The 27,636-nt window shown below is 45.4% G+C and overlaps 1 protein-coding gene across 1 annotated transcript; it reads left to right on the top strand.

Moving 5' to 3' along the window:
* The first annotated feature begins 590 nt into the window (after nucleotides 1-590).
* Nucleotides 591-12,636, top strand: LOC140729804 (polyunsaturated fatty acid 5-lipoxygenase-like). The gene is made up of 6 exons (XM_073050017.1): nucleotides 591-660; nucleotides 834-1,003; nucleotides 1,949-2,082; nucleotides 7,531-7,744; nucleotides 11,785-11,871; nucleotides 12,490-12,636. Exons 1-6 carry the CDS (start codon nucleotides 591-593, stop codon nucleotides 12,634-12,636), a joined length of 822 nt encoding a protein of 273 aa, XP_072906118.1.
* The last annotated feature ends 15,000 nt before the right edge of the window (nucleotides 12,637-27,636 follow it).

Here is a 27,636-nt window from a genome sequence, read left to right on the forward strand (position 1 = left end):
TGCCAAGGCCCAGGTAGACAGAACTTTTTCCAGATGGAACTCAGTGCTTTCAGATAGAACACAGAAAGGCCTTTCGGCCTGCAATGTTATGCCGAACGAGCTAAAGAGTAAATCAAAATCCTCCATGAAAGCAAATTTCTCCTATGTACACCATGTCCATATCCCTCCATCTTCCTCACATCAATGTGCCTATCCAAATGGCTCTTAAAAGCATCTACTGCATTTGTCTCTACCACCATACCAGGCCCTCCAAGGGGACCCCAACCTTGTTGTAGGGTTTGGAGAGCCATCTTGACTGCAGTCAGGGCTTTGTGCTTTGGCTCTTGGTGGGGTCACCCATGACAAACAGGTCAAAGGGTACAGGCCAGACTAAGAGTGGTTCACCAGTCCTCCAGGTTTGGGTGTTCAGGTTAGGGCCAACAAGCCTGACTGGTCAAACAAAACATTGACAGAAGCAGCAATGAAGAATCCTTCTACATCTGAGTGTGACGGTATTTCTGAGTCACCACCCGGGGCTTGCATGAGTGACTGTAGTGAAAACCGAGAGGAAGCCACGGACATGATGAAGGAAGCCCTGAACACTGGCGGTAATGGAGGACCTTCATTACTTCCCTAACCGCCAGCGGCGTAATGGGCAAAAGAAGAAGACTACTGCATCAGGCAACAACCACTCTCTGAGTGAAAAACCTACCACTCACATCCCCTTTGAACCTACCCCCTCTCACCTTCAATACACGCTGTCTGGTATTGGACACTTCTACACTTGGAAAAAGATGGCTCCCTGTTTACTCGCCTGAGTCTTTGACCTTATCCGGTGTACTTTTCTCTGGCAGTATACATTAGGGACCACTGGAAGGAGGACTGGTTCTTTGGGTACCAGTTCCTGAACGGCTGCAACCCAGTGATGATTCGGAAGTGCAGTAAGATCCCAGACAATTTCCCTGTGACCGACGCCATGGTGCAGAACTCCCTGGGCAGCTCCACGCTCCAACAGGAGGTTAAGGTAATTCAGAGACACGGTATTGAAATTACAGGCAGGTAGGCGGAGGGGGTGGGGGCAGTTCTGTTGGTAAAAAGTGAAATTAAATCCTTAGAAAGAGGTGACATTGGATGGGAAGATATAGAACCGTTGTGGGTCGAGTTAAGAAACTGCAAGGGTAAAAAGACCCTGATGGGAGTTATTCAGACCTCCAAACAGTAGCAAAGATGAAGGCTACAAATTACAGTGGGGGATACAATATGCTTGTTAGAAGGGGAATGTTACAATCGTCACCGGGGATTTCAATATGCAGGCAGATTGGGAAAATCAGAGGAAAGTGGATTTGTGGAACAAGCTGCCGGGTGAAGTGACTGAGAAAGGTTTAGTAACAACTTAAAAGACACGTGGACAGGTACATGGATAGGAAAACATTTAAGAGGTTTATGGGCCAAGCATAACCAACTTAGGTGGGCTCCTTGGTCAATGTGGACCCAGTGGTCTCCTTGGTCCACATGGACCAGATGGGCTCCTTGGTCAGCGTGGACCAGATGGGTTCCTTGGTCAATGTGGACCAGATGGTCTTCTTGGTCAACATGGACCAGATGGTCTCCTTGGTTAACATGGAGCAGATGGTCTCCTTGGTCAACATGGAGCAGATGGGCTCCTTGGTCAACATGGACCAGATGGGTTCCTTGGTCAACGTGGACCAGATGGTCTTCTTGGTCAGCGTGGACCAGATGGTCTCCTAGGTCAATGTGGACCAGATGGGCTCTTTGGTCAGCATGGACCAGATGGGTTTCTTGGTCAACGTGGGCTGAAGAGCTTACTTTCATGATATATGTCTCTATGAACGACAGGCCAAGAATAAAGGGGATGAATGGTCCCCATCTCTCAATGGACAGAGGTTGGGTGTTACCCGAGCGTGTTATTGGTCAAGGTTTGAATCAATCCCGTTGTTACCCTGCACAGGATGGCAAGATCTTTATTGTTGACTTCAAGATGCTGGATGGCCTTGATGCTAACATCATCAATGGGGAACAGCAGTGCCTGGTGGCGCCCATCTGTCTCCTTCACCTGGACCAAGGGAACCGCATGATGCCCCTTCGCTATCCAGGTGAGAGAGCTGTAAATTGGGGCACTGCTTTGGTGAGCACCTTCGCTCCATCTGCCAAAAGCAGAACTTCCTATTGGCCAAACATTTTAATTCTGATTCCCATTCCCATAATGACACATCAGGTTATGACCTCCTCTTGCTTCAAGATGAGGCCATCCTCAGGGTGGAGGAGCACCACCTTATACTCTGTCTGGGTAGCCTCCAACCTGATGGCATGAACATCGATTTCTCCTTCTGGTAAAATTGTTTTCTCTTTCCCCTCCTCTGTTCTGTTCCCCACTCTGGCCCCTTACCTCTTCTCATCCGCCTATCATTTTCCCCTGGATTTCCTCCTCCTTCCCTTTCTCCTATGGTCCACTCTCCTCTCCTATCAGATTCCTTCCTCTCCAGCCCTTGACCTTTCCCACCCACCTGTCTTCACCTATCACCTTCCAGATTTCCTCCTTCCCCTCCCCCACCTTTTTATTCTGATGTCTTCTCCCTTCCTTTTCACTCCTGATGAAGAGTCTCGGCCCAAAATATCGACTGTTTATTCATTTCCGTAGATGCTGCCTGCTGAGTTCCACCAGCAGTTTGTTTGTGTTGCTTTGGATTTCCAGCATCTGCAGATTTTCTGGTGTAACTAAATTAATCCATTCTATCTACATCATTCCTCCATTCTCAGCACATTCTTTTAGGAGCTTCTTAAACGCTTCCATTGTATTTGCCTCCAGCACCAACCCAGGCTGCATTTTCTGCATAAAAATCCTTGCTCGCACACCTCCTTTGAACCTACTCGCTCTCACCTCAAATGCAGATCTCCCCCCAGCTTCTTCCTCTCCAGAGCAATCAACCCAAGTTTACCATAACCTCTGCTGAGAGCTCGTACCCTCTAATCTAGCCAGCACCCTTTTTAACAAAACTACAGAAGTTAATTTTCACAAAAATACACAAAATACAAACATCAAGTATTTACAAGACAGTAAACAAATTCAAATTGAAATATAATTATTACTGTCCATAAATCAGTCAGTTCCCTGGGGGGCAGGGTTCACTGTTCCTGGAAATCTCCCACTGTTCCCATGGTGACTGCACACTCCATCACCAAGGACAGTCATGGATGGGCGTACCTCCGGAAGAGGGGCAGGCAGTCATCCCGTGCAGAGCCCCCGACTGTCCGCCGCTACCTGGACCCGTGAATGGCCAACTTGGCCAGGAGCAAGCCCACCAGCAGACCCTCCGAGCAACCTGTGCCCCTCCCCCAACCCCCGTCCTGGATGCCCATAAATCAGGAGTGCGGTGCTGATGTGTAACCAGAACCTGAGGAGCTGCCCCTTCAAATATTCAAACAGGGGCTGCAACCTCTCACACTCCACATAAACGTGGTACACTGACTCCTCCCGGTCACAGAATGGACAGGTGGACGGGGTCAGTGAACTGACTTTAAAACCTGTTGCACGGTACTGCCCTGTGTAGCACATCCACCCCATCCCCAGTATACAGACCCCTGGTTAACACCTTCTGCTTTAGGCACCCCTCTCAGGGAAAAAAACTATGTCCTTTCACCCTGTCTATGCCCCTCCTGACCTTAAATATCTCAGGTTACTCCTCAGTCTCCTACATTCCAGGGAATAATGCCCCAGTCTACACAACCTCCTCGTGTAACTCGGGCCCCTGAGTACAGGCAATATCTTGGTAAAACTTTCCTGCACTCTTCCAAATAACATGCACAGAATGGAGAGATATGGGCCATGTGCGGGCTGATGAGATTAGTTTAATTAGAAGATGTTAACTTCATTTGATACAACATAGAACATAGAGCAGAAGAGTGCAATAAGGAGCATTGGCCCACAATGTTATACCAACCAAGATCAACTTGGTGCTTCCCTCCCTCCTGCATGGTCCTCCATTTTTCTACCATCCCTGTGCCTATCTAAGAGTCATTTAAATGTCCCTAATGTATCTGCCTGTACCACCATTCCTGGCAGTGCACCCACCACACTCTCTGTAAAGAATGTACCTCTGCCATTCCCCCTATACTTCCCTCCAATCACTTTAAAATTATGCCCTCCCTCCCCCCCCCCAGATTAGCCATCCCCTCCCCCCCCGGGAAAATGTCTCTGGCTGTTCACTCTATCAATGCCTCGTATCATCTTGTACACCTCCATCAAGTCACGTCTCACTCTCTGTCACTCCAAAGAGAAAAGCCCTATCCTCACAGGGCATGCCCTCTGTTCCAGGCAGCGTCCTGGTGATTCCCCTCTTCACCCTGTGCTATGTTTGTAACTTCAAAACATTAAACTAATACGAAGGAAGACATGGGGGTCCGAAATGCGGCTCTAACTTTGAGTTTATTTTAAGCAAGCCGTGTACGTATCATATAGTAACACAATGACGTATGCAATTCACGTATTTTTACATATAAACTGTTATTAATTATTTAAGCAGACGAGAATACTTATTCAAACTATATAGATAAAACATCACTCAGACATTACTCTCCCTGACAAGGAGCCTGTCCTGAGCAGTTCTATGTGGGAATCCAGCCAGAAGTTTGTGCAGTTGCAATAACTTGGGGAACTCTGAGTTTGGGACACTTAAAATTGACACTAAGTTTAACACAGAGAAGCTTATTCCTCATAAGTTAAGAGGATTAAACTTTTCTGTGTAAAACTTAGTGCCAGTTTTGGGGTTTTTTTGGTTAAAAATTCTTCTGTGAATTCCTTTAGGAAGTTTTCTTGCATGAAAGGTGATTGCATCAAAAAAAACCTTGGCAGTGCCTCTACTTCCTGAGGAGTTTGTGAAGATTCGGCAACACATCTAAAACTTTGGCAAACTTCTGCAGATGTGTAGTGGAGAGCATGTTGACTGGCTGAATCAGTGCCTGGTATTGAAACACCAATAACCTTGAATGAGAAATCCTACAAAAAATAGTGGATATGGTCCAGTACATCACGGGTACAGCCCTCCCCATCATCAAGTACATCTTCATGATGTGTCGCAGTAGGAAAGCAGCGTCCATCATCAGGGAGCCCCACCACCCAGGACATGCTCTCTTCTCACTGCTGCCATCGGGAAGGAGGTACGAGAGTCTCAGGACTCACACCACCAGTTATTACCGAACAGTTATTACCCCTCAACAATCAGGCTCTTGAACCAAAGTGGATAACTTCACTCAATTTCACTTGCCCCATCACTGAAATGTTCCCACAACCAATGGACTCATTTTCAGGGACCCTTCATCTCAGGTTCATGATATTTATTGCCTATTTATTTATTATTATTATTTCTTCTTTTGTATTTACACAGTTTGTGTCAATAGACAATAGGTGCAGGAGTAGGCCATTCAGCCTTTCAAGCCAGCACTGCCATTCAATGTGATCATGACTGATCATCCACAATCAGTACCCCATTCCTGCCTTCTCCCTATATCCCTCGACTCCGCTATCTTTAAGAGCTCGATTTAACTCTTTCTTGAAAGCATCCAGAGAATTGGCCTCCACTGCCTTCTGAGGCAGAGCATTCCACAGATCCACAGCTCTCTGAGTGAAAAAGTTTTTCCTCAACTCCGTTCTAAATGGCCTACCCCTTATTCTTAAACTGTGGCCTCTGGTTCTGGACTCCCCCAACATCGGGAACATGTTTCCTGCCTCTAGCGTGTCCAATCCCTTAATAATCTTGTATGTTTCAATCAGATCCCCTCTCATCCTTCTAAATTCCAGTGTATACAAGCCCAGTCGCTCCAATCTTTCAACATATGACAGTCCTGCCATCCCGGGAATCAACCTCGTGAACCTACGCTGCACTCCCTCAACAGCAAGAATGCCCTTCCTCAAATTTGGAGACCAAAACTGAACACAATACTCCAGGTGTGGTCTCACCAGGGCCCTGTACAACTGCAGAAGGACCTCTTTGCTCCTATACTCAGCTCCCCTTGTTATGAAGGCCAACATGCCATTAGCTTTCTTTACTGCCTGCTGTACCTGCATACTTACTTTCAGTGACTGATGAACAAGGACACCTAGATCTCATTGTACTTCCTCTTTTTCTAACTTGACACCATTCAGATTGTAATCTGCCTTCCTGTTCTTGCCACCAAAGTGGATAACCTCACATTTATCCACATTAAACTGCATCTGCCATGCATCTGCCCATTCACCCAACCTGTCCAAGTTACCCTGTATTCTCCTAACATCCTCCTCATATTTCACACTGCCACCCAGCTTTGTGTCATCTGCAAATTTGCTAATGTTACTTTTAATCCCTTCATCTGAATCATTAATGTATATTGTAAATAGCTGCGGTCCCAGCACCGATCCTTGCGGTACCCCACTAGTCACTGTCTGCCATTCTGAAAGAGACCCATTAATTCCTACTCTTTGTTTCCTGTCTGCCAACCAATTTTCTACCCATGTTAGTACCCTACCCACAATAATTTTGCTCTAATTTTGCCCACTAATCTCCTATCTGGGACCTTATCAAAGGCTTTCTGAAAGTCCAGGTACACTACATCCACTGGCTCTCCCTTGTCCATTTTCATAGTTACATCCTCAAAAAATTCCAGAAGATTAGTCAAGCATGATTTCCCCTTCATAAATCCATGCTGACTCGGACCGATCCTGTTACTGCTATCCAAATGTGCCGCTATTTCATCTTTTATAATTGACTCCAGCATCTTCCCCACCACTGATGTCAGGCTAACTGGTCTATAATTCCCTCTTTTCTCTCTCCCTCCTTCCTTAAAAAGTGGGATAACATTAGCTACCCTCCAATCCTCAGGAACTGATCCTGAATCTATAGAACATTGGAAAATGATTACCAATGTGTCCACAATTTCTAGAGCCACCTCCTTAAGTATCCTGGGATGCTGACTATCAGGCCCTGGGGATTTATCAGCCTTCAGTCCCATCAGTCTACCCAACACCATTTTCTGCCTGATGTGAATTTCCTTCAGTTCCTCCGTTACCCTAGGTCCTCTGGCCACTATTACATCTGTGAGCTTGTCTGTGTCTTCCCTAGTGAAGACAGATCCAAAGTATCTGTTCAACTCGTCTGCCATTTCCTTGTTCCCCATAATAAATTCACCCATTTCTGCCTTCAAGGGCTCAACTTTGGTCTTAACTAATTTTTTCCTCTTCACATACCTAAAGAAGCTTTTACTATCCTCCTTTATATTCTTGGCTAGCTTACCTTCATACCTCATCTTTTCTCATCATATTGCCTTTTTCTGTTGCTCTTTAAAAGTTTCCCAATCATCTGGCTTCCCACTCATCTTTGCTATGTCTTTTGCAGTCTGGTTGAATGTCCAAGTTGGTGCGGGCTTTCATTTATTCTATTGTGGATTCATTGATTATCCCCACAAGGAGGTGAATCACAGAGTTGTATATGGTGACATATATGTACCTTGATAATAAATTTATTTTGAACTTTGTCATTGCTTGGACAGTGGTCTTCCTTGTTGCCTACAGTTGCAGCAGACGCCAGGAGTGCACAATCCCATCTTCCTGCCCTTGGACGCTGAGCTGGACTGGCTGCTGGCCAAGATGTGGGTGAAGAGTGCGGACTTCCAATGCCACAGTCTGATCTCCCACCTCCCGAACACCCACCTTGTTGCCGAGACTTTCTGTGTGGCCACAATCAGGCAGCTGCCATCTGTGCATCCGATATACAAGGTACTGGAGTCCTAGAGTAATACGACAGAGAAACATGGCCTCCAACCCAACTGGTGCATGCCAGCCTGGATATATGGGGACAGGTCTTTCAGAGCAACTTCAGAGTCAGAATCAGGTTTAATATCACTTACATATGTTCTGAAATCTGATTTGCACCTGCAGTACAGTGCAATATATAAAACCCTACAATTTACAATAATATATTTATAATTGTATCATTTTGTTGTATTATTATTTTATTTAATTACATATGTACAGTGTTATGTAAAAGCCTTAGACACACACACACATACACACGAGGGGTGATTGATAAGTTCATGGCCTTATGTAGAAGGAGTCAATTTTAGAAAACCCAGCACATTTATTGTTCAACATGGTCCCCTCCTACATTTACACACAGTCCAGCGGTTGTGGAGCATACAGATCTTGGACCTCCAGAAAGTGTCCACATCAGGGGTGATTGATAAGTTTGTGGCCTAAGGTAGAGAGAGATGAGTTATTAACTTCAAACTTTCTGCATAATCACGCAGAGTTGAACTGCATGTGTAACAGTGCATTGCACTGTACTGCTGCCACAAAAAATTCAAATTTCATGACTTTTGTGAGTGGTGACAAACCTGAATCAGATACGGGTCTCTATTTTGGACGGAGATTGGGAAGGGGACAGGGAAAGGGGAGTCATGGTTGGGAAAAGGGGAAGGGAGAGGGGAGGGAGTGGTAAGCACAGGAGAGACGTTCTGTGAAGATCAATTGTTTTGAATCAAATGACCACGGCTTATGTTGCAGGGCTGGGTGTGTCTGCATGCATGCTAACCACTGCCCCAGCACTCCATCTCTGCCACCTGTCACGCACCCCTCCTGTGGCGCTCCACCCTCGTCATTCCCAGCATCCTTTGCTCCCGCCAGATTTACAAACTCGCTCTTTGCTCCATGTTGGCAAATACAGGAGTATGGAAAAGTCTTAGGCACCCTAGCTACCGTATATATATTTGCACAGTACTGTAGACCTATAACATTAAATTAACCAATTTGTGCAAAAAGGGCACAAAAGTAATGTTCACAGTTGATTAATTGTCCATTGAGAAATCTGATGGTGGAGGGGAAGAAGTCCAAGCCCTTTATATCCGTATACCTGTCCAATTGCCTTTAAACATCAATGGTTGGTGAGATGGAGATATGGCTCACTCCAAAGGAGGTGTAAGGTGCTCCTTCCCTCTGCTAGCCTGTAGGTCACCCTTGAGCAAGGTGTAGCACCTGCTTAGCCCCTCCCTCCCATGCCACCCTGATCAGGGTCACATGAACCCATGGGAGCAAGTGGTGGATGGTCGTACGAGCAGCCGGTGTATATCACAAGTCCTGGTTATGTGACCACTGACACCAGGCAAACAATCTCTGAAGAGTATTGATAATGGCTGGGGTCACCTGTCTTGTAAAGACACTGCCCAGAAGAAGGCAATGGCAAACCATCTGTGTAAAAAAAAATTGCAGAGAACAGTCATGGTTATGGAAAGACCACATCATACTACATGGCACAGAATGATGATGAAGACCAGACCATGACCAGACCAGACCAGACCATCAGTGACCAGACCAGTCAGTACATTTGTACTGTTTGATAGAATGTTTGGTGACAAGCTGAACCTCCTTAACCTTGTAAGAAAGTGAAGATACTGTCATAATGTGATTGCATCTATATGCTTGGCCCGGGACAGATTACCCAATTTATTAACTCCCAGGAATTTAAAGCTGTTGACTCTCTCCTCAATGATTTTGCACAATGTAAGCTAGTGTATGTTTGTTCTCCTTCCCCTTCCTGAAGTTAACAATCATTTTACTGACACTGAGCGAGACATTGTTGTTGTGTCTACCAGATAAGCTATCTCACTCCTGTACGCTGACTCATTCCCACCTGTGACTCCAACAACTGTGGTTCCATCAGCAACTTCGGAGTTGTGCTTAGCCGCACAATTAGAACCAGAATCAGGTCCAATATCACTGGCATGTGTCATGAAATCTGTTAACTTTGTGGCGTATATAAAACAATTAAATTAAATAAGTAGTGCAAAAATAGAAATAAAAAAATACAGTAGTGAGGGCATAAAAATACAGTAATTTTCATTCAGAAATTGGATGGCAGAGGGGAAGAAGCTGTTCCTGAATCGTTGAGTGTGTGCCTTCAGGCTCCTGAACCTCCTTCCTGATGGTAGCAATGAGAAGAGGGCATGACCTGGGTGTTGAGAGTCCTTTAATAATGGACGCTGCCTTTTTGAGGCATCGCTCCTTGAAGATGTCCTGGATACTACAGAGGCCAGTGCTCATGATGGAGCTGACTGAGTTACAGCTCTCCATAGCTCATTCCACCCCCCACCCCCCTTTTTTACTAGATGGTACGTGTACGTGTTTAGAGCAGGACATTAGCACTTGACCTAGAGGCTGGGGTTCCCAACCTGTGGGTCCAGGGACCCCTCGGTGAATGGTAGGGGTCCAGAGCATAAAAAAGGTTGGGAACTCCTGGCCTAGCCGTACAGTACACCTGGATGTTCAACCCGGAGGAGATGTTATTACCAATCCTTGGTGACTGAGGTCTGCCGATGAGGATGCAGTAAGCAGGGCCTTCTCTTTCTCTTTGTCTTTTCTCCTTGTCTGATCAGTTGTCTCAGACAACAATTAGAGACATTGTTGTCTCTAATTAACTGGACTTTGAAAGCTTGTTTCTTAACCATACTTAAGAAACAAGGAGAACAACATGGCCCCGTCACCACATTGTTCTAAAGTCTGAACACATAACTTCATAAGACATAGGAGCAGAATTAGCCTATTCAGCCCATCGAGTCTGCTCTGCCATTCAAACATGGCAGATTTATTAGCCCTCTCAATCTTATTCTACTGCCACTAAGAAACATCATTTTTACAAGAATTGGCTGGTTGGATACAAACACTGACCAATTGGTACTTTATGTATGTTCAAAATCCTCATTTGTGTGAACAATCACCAAGGTACAGGAGCCTCTGGACTCACACCACTAGGTTCAGGAACAGTTTTTACCACTCAGCTATCAGGCTTTTAAACCAAAGGGGATAACTTCACTTTACCATCCACGTGCCCAGAACCTATGGACTCATTTTCAAGGACTCTTCTTCTCGTGTTCTCTATATTTATTGCTTATTTATTAATTGTTATTATTTCTTTCTTTTTGTATTTGCAGTTTGTTGTCTTTTGCATGTTGCTTGCTTGTGCTGTGGGGTGCGATCTTTCACTGGTCCTTGGATTTACTGAGTATGCCCAGAAGAAAACAAACCTTAGGGTTGTATATGGTGACATGTAGGTACTTTGATAATGAATTTGTTTTGAACTTTGACAATACACATATTAATAGCCAATAGAATCTCCATGTTCCTCCAAGGGGCCCACAACCTTGGCGTTGGGTTTGGAGGTTTGCGTGGCTCAGTGATCGGGAGAGCTATGCTGGCTGGAGTCAGGACATTGTGCTTTGGGTCTTGGTAGGGTCACCCATTCCAAACAGGTCAAAGGGTAGAGGCCAGACCAAGAGTGGTCCACCTGTCCTCCAGCTGAGGGCTAACAACCCTGACCAGTAAAACAAAACTGTTTACGGAAGCAGCAATGAAGAATCCTTCTACATCTGAGTGATGTTATTCCTGAGTCTCCCCTAGGCACTTGAAAACCGGGTGGAAGCTACTGACATCATGCAGGAAGCCCTGAACACCACCAGAGATGGACAACCTTCATTGTTGCTCTAAATGCCAGTGGCCTAATGGACAGTAAGTAGGTAAAGAATCTCCACATTAAAGGCGAATAATAGTTTAGAATTAGTGAAGTAACTGACCAATAGCTGTCACTCATTTGCACATTTGTCTCAGTACACAGAAAGGCTCTGGTCCACTGCTCTGCAAAGGGAAACTATGCTTTCCAAAGTCCATGCTTGCTTGGGTTAACTGCACTCTGTCTGGAAACTATCCTTGCCTGGACATCATTATCTTAACCCTTGCCTTGCTGTCACTGGTGTGTTCTCGTCTTTCAGCTCCTACTCCCGCACGCAAAGTACACAATGCAGATCAACACACAGGCCAGGCAGGACCTGATCGGTGAAGGAGGGGTCATTAGCAAGGTGAGTCTGCCACATAACTCTTGTCCACGCGCTGTACTCCTTATTCTACCATCCCCACCCCGCAGTTCTCTGTGTAATGATCTGTATGAACAGTATGCAAGAGACAATAATAATCCAATAAGAATACAAAATTAGTATATAGGTTTATTATTGTCACATATGACCATAGACTATAAAATATAGGAAAGCATTAGGCCATTCAGCCCATTGAATCTCTGCTCCACCTTTCAATCCTGGCTGATTTTTTTCAATCCCATTCTCCCCTCCCAATCAAGAACCTATCAGCCTCTGCCTTAAATATACCCAATGACTTGGCCTCCACAGCCCTCCATGGTAATAAATTCCACAGGTTCACCACTATCAACAGGCTGAAGGAATCACTCCTTGTCTGGGGGGGGGGGGGGTTTGTGGAGTTATGGATAGATGCAGTGTTTGTGATGTTGAGGTCATGGAGGGTGTAGTTGGGTCAGAGACTGTTGGCCAGCGGCCAGCGGCAGAGCTGGTTCTTTGCGTTTTCTCTGTATTGGGTTGGAGGGACCTCTGCCCACCTCCAACCCCAAATGGCCGCATCCCAGAAACTTTCACCACCCCCTTTCTGCTCTCTACTTTTCTCTGAAGTTGCTCGCCGTCGGAACCAAGGGACGCCTCTTGCTGTCTCAACAGGAGTTCTTGGCCATAACCTACCAGTTGCTGTGTCTCCCGGACGCCCTGGAGCTCCGCGGCGTGGCAGACCTGAGGGTTACTACTACAAGGATGATGGACTGAGGATATGGTCAGCCATACTGAGTGGGTGAGGGGCCCAGGCTTGTGTACAGCTCTGATCTCCTATGTACAGGAAAGATATCAATAAGCCTGAAAGAGTGCAGAGAACATTTACAACTATGTTGCTGGGACTTGAGGCCCTGAGTTTCAGAGATAGGTTGAATAGCTTAGGAATTTATACTCTGGAGCGGATGAGAGGAGATCTTACAGAGGCGTACAAAATTAAATTGGGTACAGAAAAGGTGAATCCAAGCAGGCTTTTCCCCCCTCAGGTGGGGTGAGAGTTGAACTAGAGGTCATGGGTTAAGCATTAAGGGTGAAAGTTGATATGTTTAAGGTGAACATGAGCAGGAGCTTTTTAACTAAAAGGGTTAACTAAGAGTTAACTTCTTAACTCTTTAGCTAAGAGTGTGGAATGACCTGCCACCGGACATGGTGGATGTGGGTTTGCTTTGAACTTTTAAGAGAAGTTTGGATAGGTATGTGGATTGGGAGGCGTACGGAGGCCGGAGTGCAGGTCGATGGAACAAGGCAGAATAACATTCTAGATGGGCCTGTTTCGGTGCTGTGGTACTCCATGAGGCTAGGATACCGCAATTGCTGGAGTCCATCGCAGAGAATGAGATACCAGAGGAATTTGATAAATGTCAGAAGAATGCCTGGTGCTTCAGTTACCTCTCAAGGCATATGGGTTAGGCTGAGTAAGCCAGCTGTAGAATTAAGAGTTCGATTCCCACCATTGTCTGTGTGTACGTTCCTCCTGTGACCGTGTGGCTTTCCTCCAGGTGCTCCGGTTTCCTCCCGTGTTACAAAGACGTACAGGTTAACGATAGTAAACGATATGTTGGCGTTGGAAGTGTGGCATTGTTTGCTGGCTGCCCCCAGCACATATTTGGACTGCACTGGTCATGCATGTGTCATGTTTCGCTCTGTGTTCCGATGCATAAGTGATAAGTAAATCTTAGTTTCCTTTCTTTCTTAAATTATGAGTGGCATCGATAGGGTGGAAATTTGGAATACCAGGGGGTATAGCTTTAAGGTGAGAGGGTTCAGGATTCCAAGTACATTTATTATCAAAGTATGTACTGTGCAGTATACAACCCTGAGACTCAGCTTCCCACAGACAGTCATGAAACAAAGAAACACCGTGGAACCCGTTCAAAGAAAATATCAAACACCCTCTACCCTCAGGCTCAAAAAAATCATGCAAAAATGGGCAAAACGCAGGATATAAAACACATAATCAAAAAGCATATTCTGTTCAGCTCACCACTCATTATCTGCAGGCTACCCCAATCTAAAATCACCCAAACTAGCAGTAAAAAAGGAGACCAGGAAAAAACTCCTCCCTTGGAAGATGAGAAGGGGAAATTGATATTGGGTGATAAGGAAATGGCTGAGGCATCGAACGACTATTTTGTGTCAGTCTTCACGGTGGAGGACACGTCTAATATGCCAAAGAAAGATGTTAGGGACGAAATGGGAGGTGAGGATCTTGATAAAATCACTGTCACTAAAGAGATAGTGATGAGCAAACTAGAGGGCCTGAAGGTAGATAAGCCCCCTGGTCCTGATGGGATGCATCCCAGGGTGCTGAGGGAATTGTCGGAGCTTATAGTAGATGTGTTGGTAATCATTTACCTAAACTCTCTAGACTCTGGGCAGGTCCCGGCGGACTGGAAGACAGCAAGTGTCACACCATTTTTTAAAAAAGGGATGTAGGCAAAAGACGGGCAACTATAAGCCAGTTAGCTTAACATCTGTAGTCGGGAAAATGCTTGAAGCTGTTACTAAGGAAGAAATAGCGAAACATTTAGAAAGGAGTGGTTCCATTAGACAGACACAGTGTGGATTCAGAAAGGGCAGGTCCTGTTTGACAAAATTACTGGAGTTCTTTGAGGACATAATGAGTGCAGTGGATAGAGGGGAACAGTGGATGTCGTATACTATACTTGGATTTCCAGAAGGCGTTTGATAAGGTGCGGCACAAGAGATTTATGAATAAGATACGGATCCATGGAGTCGGAGGAAGTGTATTAGCATGGATAGTGGATTGGTTAACCGATAGAAGGCAGAGAGTTGGTATAAATGGGTGTTTCTCCGGTTGGCAGTCAGTGGTGAGTGGGGTGCCGCAGGGGTCGGTGTTTACCATTTACATTGATGATTTGGAAGAGGGACTGAGTGTAGTGTAGTAAAATTTGCTGATGACACTAAACTGAGTGGAAAAGCAAATTGTACAGAGGATGTGGAGAGTCTGCAGAGAGATATAGATAGGTTAAGTGTATGGGCCAAGGTCTGGCAGATGAAATACAACATTGGTAAATGCGAGATCATCCACCTTCGAAGGAATAATAGAAGTGCAGATTATTATTTAAATAGTGAAAGATTGCAGCATGCTGTTGTGCAGAAGGACTTGGGAGTGCTTGTTCATGAATCGCAAAAAGTTGGCTTGCAGGTACAACAGGTTATTAAGAAGGCAAACAGAGTGTTGGCCTTCGTTGCTAGAGAGATTGAATTCAAGAGCAGGGAGGTCATGCTACAACTATACAGGGTACTGGTGAGGCCGCACCTGGAGTACTGTGTGCAGTTCTGGTCTCCTTACTTGAGGAAGGATATACTGGCTTTGGAGGCAGTGCAGAGGAGGTTCACCAGGTTGATTCCAGAGATGAAGGTGTTAACCTATGAGGAGAGATCGAGTTGCCTGGGACTATACTCTCTGGAATTCAGAAGAATGAGATGGGATCTTATAGAAACATACAACATTTTGAAAGGGATAGATAAGATAGAAGTAGGAAAGTTGTTTCCATTGGTAGGTGAGACTAGAACTAGGGGACATTGCCTCAAGATTCAGGGGAGAAGATTTAGGATGGAGTTGAGGAGAAACTGTTTTTCCCGGAGAGTGGTGAGTCTGTGGAATTCTCTGCCCAGGGAAGCAGTTGAGGCTTCCTGACTAAATATATTTAAGAAACACTTAAATAGGTTTTTACATAGTAAAGGAATTAAGAGTTATGGGGAAAAGGCAGACAGATGGAGCTGAGTTTACAGACAGATCAGCCATGATCTTATTGAATGGCGGGGCAGGCTCGATGGGCCGGATGGCCTGTTCCTGCTCCTGTTTCTTTTTTTATTGATTTTTTTATGCATTTCTACAAACCAACTACAAAGGAAAAAAAACCCAACAGCAAAATGAGAGTTAATACAGTGCAAAATAAACATATCAAAAGTATAATTCATAACAATAAGGAAAAAAGCACCCAGAATAAAATCATATAAAGTTAGTCTCCTCCCCTCCCTCCCACTAGGAACCTCCAGGCCAACCATTACATTATGTTAAAAAAATAAAGAGAGCATTCAACCCCCAAAACTATAAGTATAGTTAAATAAAAGAATAATAATGCCTACTATGAAAACTATAATGTAATCTCCATCAAAAATTTCCTATTTCTTATGTTCTTATGTAACTAGAATACAATCATAAGAGTGAATTAGAGTCCACTAATCGACAAATCGAGGGAGGAGGGAGAGAGGGGGAGAGATGGGGAAGAGAGAGGGACCATTCAAACACAAGGACCCTCCCCCAGGGGCAGCAAGCGATAAGGAGAAAGAGATTGTCACTCCCCCAGATGATATCACTGAACACTCACTCGCCTGCCTCGATGATTTCAGTTTTAAAGGAGTTGTGTGGGGCAGGTGCTTTATACAGATGGTGCATGCCATGCACTACCGGCTGTGGGGGTGGAAGCAGATTTGAAAGTAGAGTGCATGGGGATTTAAGACAGCGGCTATATTTCATTAAAAGTTTGAGAAGATTTGGTATGTCTTCAAAAACACTTCCAAATTTCTACTGTGGAGAGCATTCTAACTGGGTGCATCACCATTCCGTATGGGGGCAGGGGGCTACTGCGCAGGAGAAGAGTTTAAAAGGAGACAGTTATTTCTTCAGCAGTTTGATCGAGGCACGACTGTGCAAGCTCGTAGATGTCAGCCAGTTAGAACAGCGAGAAGAGTTTAAAAGGAGACAGCTTTACAGAGCGGGTGCTCGAGTAGAGACAGACAGCGTAGGAGGGCTATGGCTTAACAGGGCTTCGGCAATAACGGGTTGAGACGAGGTAGGTTGCGGGTGTAGAATACAGACAGGGAGAATGTGTGTGAGGCCAGTGTTCTGTGCTCGGTGTCAGATGTGGGAAGTCCTGGAGACTCCCAGCCTCCCGGACGGCCACATCTGCACCAGGTGTGTTGAGCTGCAGCTCCTAAGGGACCGCGTTAGGGAACTGGAGCTGCAGCTCGATGACCTTCGTCTGGTCAGGGAGAGCGAGGAGGTGATAGAGAGGAGTTACAGGCAGGTGGTCACACCGGGTCGTGGGGAGACAGATAAGTGGGTAACAGTCAGGAGAGGGAAGGGCAGGAGTCAGATGTTAGAGAGTACCCCAGTGGCTGTCCCCTTTAACAGTAAGTACTCCTGTTTGAGTACTGTTGGGGGGGGGGGGGTGGATGGCCTACCTGGGGGAGGCAACAGTGGCCGTGCCTCTGGCACAGAGTCCGGCCCTGTGACTCAGAAGGGTAGGGAAAGGAAGAGGATGACAGCAGTGATAGGGGACTATAGTTAGGGGGTCAGACAAGCAATTCTGTGGATGCAGGAAAGAAATACGATGGTAGTTTGCCTCCCAGGTGCCAGGGTCCGGGATGTTTCTGATCACGTCCACGATATCCTGAACAGCCAGAGGTCGTGGTAGATAGTGGTACCAATGACATAGGCAGGAAAAGAGAGGAGGTCCTGAAAACAGACTACAGGGAGTTAGGAAGGAAGTTGAGAAGCAGGACCACAAAGGTAGTCATCTCAGGATTACTGCCTGTGCCATACGGCAGTGAGTATCATATCGAGTGACGTGGAGGATAAATGCGTGGCTGAGGGATTGGAGCAGGGGGCATGGATTCAGATTTCTGGATCATTGGGACCTCTTTTGGGGCAGGTGTGACCTGTACAAAAAGGATTTGATCCCAGGGGGACCAATATCCTGGTGGGAAGGTTTGCAAAGGCTATTGGGGAGAGTTTAAACTAGAATTGCTGGGGGGTGGGAACCGAACTGAAGAGACAGAGGAAGAGGCGATTGGCTCACAAATAGAGAAAGCTTGGAGTCAGCGTGAGAGGGAGAGAGGCAGGTGATAGAAAAGGGACACACTCAGACTGATGGTTTGAGATGTGTCTATTTTAACGCAAGGAGTATTGTGAACAAAGTGGATGAGTTTAGAGCATGGATCAGTACTTGGTGTGATGTGGTGACCATTACCGAGACTTGGATGGCTCAGGGGCAGGAATGGTTACTTCGAGTGCCAGGTTTTAGATGTTTCAGAAAGGACAGGGAGGGAGGCAAAAGAGGTGGGGGTGTGGCACTGTTGATCAGAGATAGTGTCACGGCTGCAGAAAAGGAGGAAGTCATGGAGGGATTGTCTATGGAGTCTCTGTGGGTGGAAGTTAGAAACAGGAAGTGGTCAATAATTCTACTGGGAATTTTTTATAGACCACCCAATAGTAACATTGAGGAGCAGATAGGGAGACAAATTCTGGAAAAGTGTAATAATAACAGGGTTGTTGTGGTGGGAGATTTTAATTTCCCAAATATCGATTGGCATGTCCCTAGAGTGAGGGGTTTAGATGGGGTGGAGTTTGTTAGGTGTGTTCAGGAAGGTTTACTTGACACAATATGTAGATAAGCCTACAAGAGGAGAGGCTGTACTTGATCTGGTATTTGGAAATGAACCTGGTCAGGTGTCAGATCTCTCAGTGGGAGAGCATTTTGGAGATAGTGATCACAATTCTATCTCCTTTACCATAGCATTGGAGAGGGATAGGAACAGACGAGTTAGGTAAGTGTTTAATTGGAGTAAGGGGAAATATGAGGCTATCAGGCAGGAACTTGGAACCATAAATTGGAAACAGATGTTCTCAGGGAAATGTACGGAAGAAATGTGGCAAATGTTCAGGGGATATTTGAGTGGCGTTTTGCATAAGTACGTTCCAATGAGACAGGGAAGGGATGGTAGGGTACAGGAACCTTGGTGTACAAAGGCTGTTGTAAACGTAGTCAAGAAGAAAAGAAAAGCTTACAAAAAGTTCAAAAAACTAGGTACCGATAGAGATCTAGAAGATTATAATGCTAGCAGGAAGGAGCTTAATTAGGAAATTAGGAGAGCCAGTAGGGGCCATGAGAAGACCTTGGCAGACAGGATTAAGGAAAACCCCAAGGCATTCTACAAGTATGTGAACAGCAATAGGATAAGATGAGAGAGAAGAGGACCAATCAAGTGTGACAGTGGGAAAGGGTGTATGGAAACAGAGGAGATAGCGGAGGTACTTAATTAATACTTTGCTTCAGTATTCACAATGGAAAAGAATCTTGGCAATTGTAGGGATGACTTACAGTGGACTGAAAAGCTAGAGCATGTAGATATTAAGAAAGAAGATGTGCTGGAGATTTTGGAAAGCATCAAGTTGGATAAGTCACCAGGACCAGATGAGATGTACCCCAGGATACTATGGGAGGAGAGGGAGGAGATTGCTGAGCCTCTGGTGATGATCAACGGAGACGGGAGAGATTCCGGAGCATTGGAGAGTTGTTCCCTTATTCAAGAAGGGGAGTAGAGATAACCCAGGAAATTATAGACCAGTGAGTCTTACTTCAGTGGTTGGTAAGTTGATGGAGAAGATCCTGAGAGGCAGGATTTATGTACATTTGGAGAGGCAGAATATGATTAGGAATAGACAGCATGGCTTTGTCAAAGGCAGATCATGTCTTACGAGCCTGACTGAGTTTTTTGAGGATGTGACTAAACACATTGATGAAGCAAGAGCAGTAGATGTAGTGTATATGGATTTCAGCAAGGCATTTGATAAGGTGCCCCATGCAAGGCTTATTGAGAAAGTAAGGTGTCATGGGATCCAAGGGGACGTTGCTTTGTGGATCCAGAACTGGCTTGCCCACAGAAGGCAAAGAGTGGTTGTAGACAGGTCATATTCTGCATGGAGGTCAGTGGCCAGTGGTGTTCCTCAGGGATCTGTTCTGGGACCCCTACTCTTCACAATTTTTATAAATGACCTGAATGAGGAAGTGGAGGGATGGGTTAGTAAATTTGCTGATGACACAAAGGTTGGGGGTTTTGTAGATAGTGTGAAGGGCTGTCAGAGGTTACAGCGGGACATTGAAAGGATGCAAAACTGGGCTGAGAAGTGGCAGATGGAGTTCAACCCAGATAACTGTGAAGTGGTTCATTTTAGGTCAAATATGATGGCAGAATATAGTATTAATGGTAAGGCTCTTGGCAGTGTGGAGGATCAGAGAGATCTTGGGGTCCGAATCCATCGGACACTCAAAGCTGCTGTGCATGTTGATTCTGTGGCTAAGAAGGCATACGGTGCATTGGCTATCAGCTGTGGGATTGAGTTTAAGAGCCGAGAGGTAATGTTGCAGCTATATAGGACACTGGTCAGACCCCACTTGGAGTACTGTGCTCAGTTCTGGTCGCCTCACTACAGGATGGATGTGGAAGCCATAGAAAGGGTGCAGAGGAGATTTACAAGGATGTTGCCTGGATTGGGGAGCATGCCTTATGAGAGTAGGTTGAGTGAATTCGGCCTTTTCTCCTCAGAGTGACGGAGGATGAGAGGTGACCTGATAGAGGTGTATAAGATGATGAGAGGCATTGATCGTGTGGATAGTCAGAGGCTTTTTCCCAGGGCTATTGTGGCTAACACAAGAGGGCACAGTTTTAAGGTGCTTGGAAGTAGGTACAGAGGAGATGTCAGGGGTAATTTTTTTATGCAGAGAGTGGGGAGTGCATGGAATGGGCTGCCGGTGATGGTGGTGGAGGCGGATACAATAAGGTCTTTTAAGAGACTCCTGGACAGTTACATGGAGCTCAGAAAAATAGAGCACTATGGGTAACCCTGGGTAATTTCTAAGGTAAGGACATGTTCGGCACAGGTTTGTGGGCCAAAGGGCCTGTATTGTGCTGTATGTTTTCTATGTTTCTATGTAGGATTGAAATAAGCTGCAGAGAGTTGTAAACTCAGTCAGCTCCACCATGGGTACTAGCCTCCGTAGTATGCAGGACATCTTCAAGGAGCGATGCCTCAAAGTGTGGCATCCATCATTAAGGACCCCATGCCCTCTTCTCATTGCTACCATCAGGGAGGAGGTACAGGAGCCTGAAGACACACACTCGGTGATTCAGAAACAGCTTCTTCCCCTCTGCCATCTGATTTCTGAATGGGCATTGAACCCATGAACTCTACCTCACTACTTTTTTTATTTCTATTTTTGCACTATTTGTTTAATTTAACTATTTAACACATATACAAAGCCTATAAAAAGTATTCACCCCCTTGGAAGTTTTCATGTTTTATTGTTTTAAAACATTGAATCACAGTGGATTTAGTTTGGCTTTTTTTGACATGATCAGTAGAAAAAGACTTTCATGTGTAAGTGAAAACATCTCTACAAAGTAGTCTAAATTAGTTACAGATATAAAACACAAAATAATTGGTTGCATGAATTCACCCCCTTCCAGTCAGTATTTAGTAGATGCACCTTTGGCAGCAATTACAGCCTTGAGTCTATGTGGATAGGTCTCTATCAGCTTTGTACATCTGGACACTGCAATTTTTCCCCATTCTTCTTTACAAAACTGCTCAAGCTCTGTCAGATTGCATGGCGATCGTGAGTGAACAGCCCTTTTCAAGTCCAACCACGAATTCTCAATAGGATTGAGGTCTGGACTCTGACTTGCCCACTCCAGGACATTAACTTTGTTGTTTTTAAGCCATTCCAGTGTAGCTTTGGCTTTATGCTCAGGGTCATTGTCTTGCTGGAAAACAAATCTCATCCCAAGTCACAGTTCTCCTGCAGACTGCATCAGGTTTTCCTCCAAGACTTCCCTGTATTTTGCTGCGTTCATTTTACCCTCTACCTTCACAAGCATTTCAGGGCCTGCTGCAGTGAAGCATCCCCACAGCGTGATGCAGCCACCACAATGCTTCACGGTAGGGATGGAGTGTTTTTGATGATGTGAGGTGTTTGGCTTACATCAATCATAGTGTTTGGTCTGATGGCCAACACGCTCAATTTTATTTTCATCAGACCATAGAACCTCCTTCCTGCTGACTTCAGAGTCTCCCACATGCCTTCTACCAAACAATATTTCATGTGAGTTTTTTTTAACACTGGCTTTCTCTTTGCCACTCTCCCATAAAGCTGTGACTGGTGAAGCACCCGGGCAACAGTTGTTGTATGTGAGTCTCTCCCACCTCAGCCACTGAAGCTTGCTACTCCTCCAGAGTTGTCATTGGGCTCTTGGTGGCCTCCCTCACTAGTCCCCTTCTTGCACTGTCACGTAGTTTTTGAGGACGGTCTGCTCTAGACAGATTGACAGCTGTGCCAAATTCTTTCCATTTCTTGATGATTGACTTAGCTGTCCTCCAAGAGGTATTCAGTGACTTGGAAATTTCCTTGTATCCATCTCCTCACTTATGCTTTTCAATAACCTTTTCACGGAGTTGCTTGGAATGTTCTTTTGTCTTCATGGTGTAGTTTTTGCCAGGACACTGACTCACCAGCAGTTGGACCTTCCAGATACAGGTGTATTTTTACTGGAATCAATTGAAACACCTTGACTGCACATGGTGATCTCTATTTAATAATTATGTGACTTCTAAAACCAATTGGCTGCACTAATGTTGATTTGGTTTGTCATTTCAAATGGGGATGAATACTTATGCAATCAATTGTTTTGAATTTTATATTTGTAATTAATTTTGATCACTTTGTAGAGATCTGTTTTCACTTTGACACAAAGGAGTCTTTTTTCTGTTGATTTCAAATTAAATCCCCTGAGATTCAATATTGTAAAACAATAAAACATGAAAACTTCTGGGGGTGGGGGGGTGTATGAATATTTGTTATAGGCACTGTATATAATTGTAATTCACAGTTTTTTTCCCCTCCATTATCATGTATTGCATTGAACTGCTCCTATAAACTTAACAAATTTCACGATATTTGCCAGTGATATTACACCTGATTCTGATTCTGGAAGCAGATTTGAAAGTGGTGTTCGCGATGATATTAGACAGGGATATGAATATGTGGGGAGTGGAGAGATATGGATGATTACTTTAAGCTAGTATCATGCTCAGCACAGTCATTGGGGCTGAATGGCCTGTTCCTGTGTTGTACTGTTCCACTGTCTGCAATCCTGTGCAAAAGTCTTGGGCTCCTATCTATAGCGGGGGTGTCTAACACTTTTGCACAGTACTGTAGTAATTTTATGTATTGCACTTTACTGCTGCCACAAAAAAAATCAAATTTCACGACATGTGTGAGTGACGATAAACCTGATTTTGATATGGGTCTCTTTTGTGGACCGAGAGTGGGAAGGGGCAGGGAGAGGGGAATCATGGTCAGAAAAAGGAGAAGGGAATGGGAAGCACCAGAGAGACATCCTGTAATGATCAATAAATCAGTTGTTTGGAATCAAATGACCTTGCCTGGTGTCTCAGGGCTGGGTGTGTCTGCACCCTCACCACCCCCCCCCCCCATCCCCGACCCTGGTACTCCTTCTCTGCCATCTGTCCCACACCCCTCCCACGATGCTCCAGCCTCACCATTCCCAATATAATTTGCTTCTGCCAGATTTACATACTTGCTCAGTACTGTGTACCGGAGTGGTGTGAGTTCAGTGAGTCAGGTAGCATCTGTAGAGGGGAGTGAACAGTTGACGTTTTGGGTCAAGTCCTTTCAGTTGGGTTAGTTGGTTAAAATGGTTGGCGGTCAGCATGGAAGCAATGGTCCCCCAGCTGCCTCTCTTTACAACTGAGTGCTCTGTGGGAACACGGCCTCCCCGGGGATGCCGGGACTGAAATCCTGTGTTGACAGTGTCACTGATATTCGGCTTCCCGGGAATGGGTTTGGGAAGAAGCCGTGCATCTTGTCCTGGGGACTGACCCTCCACGCATGTGGCTGTGACCCTCAGGTTTGTCGACAAGGTCGTGACCTTCTACTACCATGGTGATGAGGAGGTGAAGGGTGACCTCGAGCTGCAGACCTGGATTACAGACATCACTGAGGTCGGACTTCAAGACTTGAAGGATTCTGTTAAGTAAGTGTTCATAGGGGGAGGTGGTGTGAGCAAAGATGGCGACTATTCAACCCTCCAAACCTGCCTATCTCTGCGATATCGAAATCTCACCATAAAGGAGGCTGTTTGACCTAACTATTGGTGATAGTCCCTCATTAGAGTGGGATAAATCAACCTACAACCTTTCCCTTCTCCCATAAACCTACCAATTTATCCCTTGCAAACAAGTATAGGAACACCAATGCTTCTGAAAGGACAATCGAACAAAAAGAAATGGATTCAGCCCAGTACATCTCGGGTGAAGCCCTCCCAACCATTGAGTACATCTACATGAAACGTTGTCTTAGGAAAGCAGCGTCCATTATCAAAGATCCTCACCGTACAGGACATGAACGTTTCTCACTGCTGCCACCAAGTGGTAGATACAAGAGCTTCAGGACTCGCACCACCAGCTTCATAAACATTTACTACCCCTCAACCATCAGGATTACTTCATCATCTGTTGAGATGTTCCCACGACCCACAACCAATTTAAGGTCACATTCTCGTTATTTATTGCTATTTATTTATATTTGTATTTGCAGTTTGTTGTCTTCTGCACTCTGATTGAACTTTCATTGATCCTGATATAGCTCCTATTCTATAGATTTATCTTTTATTATTTTTTGAGTCACAGTGCAAAGTAGGCCCTTCTGACCCTCTGAGCCACCCTGCCCACCAATCCTCCGATTTAATCCTAGCCTAATCACGGGACAAATTACAAAGACCAATTAACCTTTGGAGAGTAGAAAGAAACTGGAGTACTCGGGGGAAACCCATAGGGTCACAGGAAGCAAGTACAAACCCCTTTCAGGCAGGGTCGGGAATTGAATCCGGGTCACCACACTGTAAAGTGTTGTGCTAACCACTACACTACCATGCTGCCCATTTGCTGAGAATGCCTCAGGGTTGTATTCACCCCCCCCCCCATACGATACTCCAAAATATCACAGGTGCAGCCAATTTAGAAGTCATATAATTAATTAATTAATTAAACGGAGATCTATTTTTGAAAACCTGTGGGCAGTCAAGGTGTTTCAATTATTTGTAGTAAAAATACACCTGTATCTGGAAGGTTCAACTGCTGGTGAGTCAGTGTCCTGGCAAAAATTACACTATAAAGACAAAAGAACTCTCCAAGCGACTCGCCAAAGAGTTATTGAAAAGCACAAGTCATGAGATGGATACATGAACATTTCCAAGTCACTGAATATCCCTTGGAGCACAGTTAAGTCAATCGTCAAGAAATGGAAAGAATATGGCATAGCTGTAAATCTGCCTAGAGCAGGCCGTCCTCAAAAACTGAGTGACAGTGCAAGAAGGGACTAGTGAGGAAGGCCACCAAGAGACCTATGACAACTCTGGAGGTGTTACAAGCTTCAGTGGCTGAGATGGGACAGACTGCACATGCAACAACTGTTGCCCGTGTGCTTCACCAGTCACAGCTTTATGGGAGAGTGGCAAAGAGAAAGCCACTGTTGAAAAAAAAACTCTCATGAAATCTTGGTTAGAGTTTCCCAGAAGGCATGTGGGAGACTCTGAAGTCTGCTGGAAGAAGGTTCTATGGTCTGATGAAACCAAAACTGAGCTTTTTGGCCATCAGACTAAACACTATGTTTGGCTTAAGCTAAACACTGCACATCATCAAAAACACACCATCCCTACCGTGAAGTCTGGTGTGGCTGCATCATGCTGTGGGGATGCTTCACTGCAGCACGCCCTGGAAGGCTTGTGAAGGTAGAGGGAAAAATGAATGCAGCAAAATACAGGGAAATCCTGGAGGAAAACCTGATGCAGTCTGCAAGAGAACTGCGACTTGGGAGAAGATTTGTTTTCCAGCAAGACAATGACCCTAAGCTTAAAACCAAAGCTACTTAGGAATGGCTTATAGACAACAAAATTAACATCCTAGAGTGGCCAAGTCAGAGTCCAGACCTCAATCCAATTGAGAATCTGTGGCTGGATTGAAAAGAGTTGTTCATTCACAATCCCCATGCAATCTGACAGCGCTTGAGCAGTTTTGTAAAGAAGAATGGTGAAAAATTGCAGTGTCCAGATGTGATGGAGACCTATCCACACAGACTCCAGGCTGTAATTGCTGCCAAAGGTGCATCTGCTAAATACTGACTTGAAGGAGGTGAATACTTATGCAATCAATTATTTTGTGATTTATATTTGTAATTAATTTAGATCACTTTGTAGAGCTCTGTTTTCACTTTGACATGAAAGAGTCTTTTTCTGTTGATCAGTGTCAAAAAATCCACTGTGATTCAATGTTTTAAAACAATAAAACATGAAAACTTCCAAGGGTGTGAATATAGACACTGTAAATAAATAGCAATAATAATAATAAGCAAAAAAACAACAAGATAAAAGAGTCCTTAAATGAGTGTAGTTTTCCCCTTTTGTTCAAGAGCCTGATGGCTGAGGGGTAGTAACTGTTCCTGAACCTGGTGGTGCAGGTCCTGAGGCTCCTGTACCTTCTACCTGATGGCAGTAGTGAGAACAGATCACGTCCTAGGTGATGGGGATCTTTGATGATGGATGCTGCTTTTCTACGCCGACATTTCACGTAGATGTGCTCAATGGCTGGGAGGGTTTTACCTGTGATGTACTGGGCCGTATTCAATATCTTTTGTAGGATTTTCCACTTAAAGGCATTGGTGTTCCCATACCAGGCCGTAACACAGCCAGTCAGCACACTTCCCACCACACATCTATAGACATTTGCCAAGGGTTTCGATGACATGCCCAATCTCCGCAGACTCCTGAGGAGGCAGAGGTGCTCTCGTGCTTTCTTCACAATAATATTTATATGATGGGTCCAGTACAGATCCTCTGAGATAGTGACACCCAGGAATTTAAACCCAGGAATTCAGCGGAAAGTTGGGAATCTTTGATCAGCTGTGAGACAGGGAGCGGCCAGGGAGCTGAGTGTTTTCCCACTTTCTACTGCCTCATGGTGGTGATAGGGAGGGGAGAGTTATTCCAGTGTACAGGAATGGTAGGATTTTCTTGCAGTGGTGGAACACCTCTCTTTGCTTCTGGGTTCCTCTTCCCACTGGGAATGGTGGCAGGGAACAGCCTGGATTCAGACAGCCGACTTTCAATATGGGTCTTGTTTGTTCTTAGGAATCCCGACTGAATTCTGTTCCCGTTCAGAACTCTCCAAGTTCCTCACCATGGCCATCCACAGGTAACTGTCGCCCCACCGGTGAGAGGATAGGGGGGAGAGAGGAAGCATTGAGGAGCTGGGGAGGGTCAGATGGGGAGGTGTTGAGTAAGTAGTGAGGGACTGATAAGGAGTTTTGAGGAGGTGAGGGTCCAGTGAGAAGGTGTTGAGGGAGTGAGGATGGAGAGGTGAGGTTCCAATGAGAAAGCCTTGAGGAGGGAGAGGCGAGGGATGGTGAGGCAGTATTCAGGGGTTGGGGAAGAAGAGGGGAGGGACCAATGAGGAGGTGTTGAGGAGGGAGAGGTGAAGGACGGTGAGGAGGAGTTGAGGAAGGAGAGTGAGGGATAGTGAGAAGATGTTGAAGGAGTGGGAAAGGAAAGGTGAGAAACCAGTGAGGAGGTGTTGAGGAAATGAGAGGTGAGAGATGGTGAGGTGCTGTTGAGGGGGTTAGAGAGGGAGAGGTGAGGGACTGGTGTGGAGGTGTTGAGGAGGTGAGGAACCTGGGGGTTGATGAGGACCTGGTAAGGGGGAAATGAGGTTTGGGAGGGGGAAGTAAGAGGGTAGGGAGAGGGAAGTGACAGGCTGGGGAGAGGGAAGCACCCATCCTGGAATCAATACTGAACCAATGTACTTTCCCTCTGCCGTCACACCGGACTCGTGTT

The sequence above is a fragment of the Hemitrygon akajei genome, chromosome 6 (assembly GCF_048418815.1).
Source record: "Hemitrygon akajei chromosome 6, sHemAka1.3, whole genome shotgun sequence".
Classification (NCBI taxonomy): domain Eukaryota; kingdom Metazoa; phylum Chordata; class Chondrichthyes; order Myliobatiformes; family Dasyatidae; genus Hemitrygon; species Hemitrygon akajei.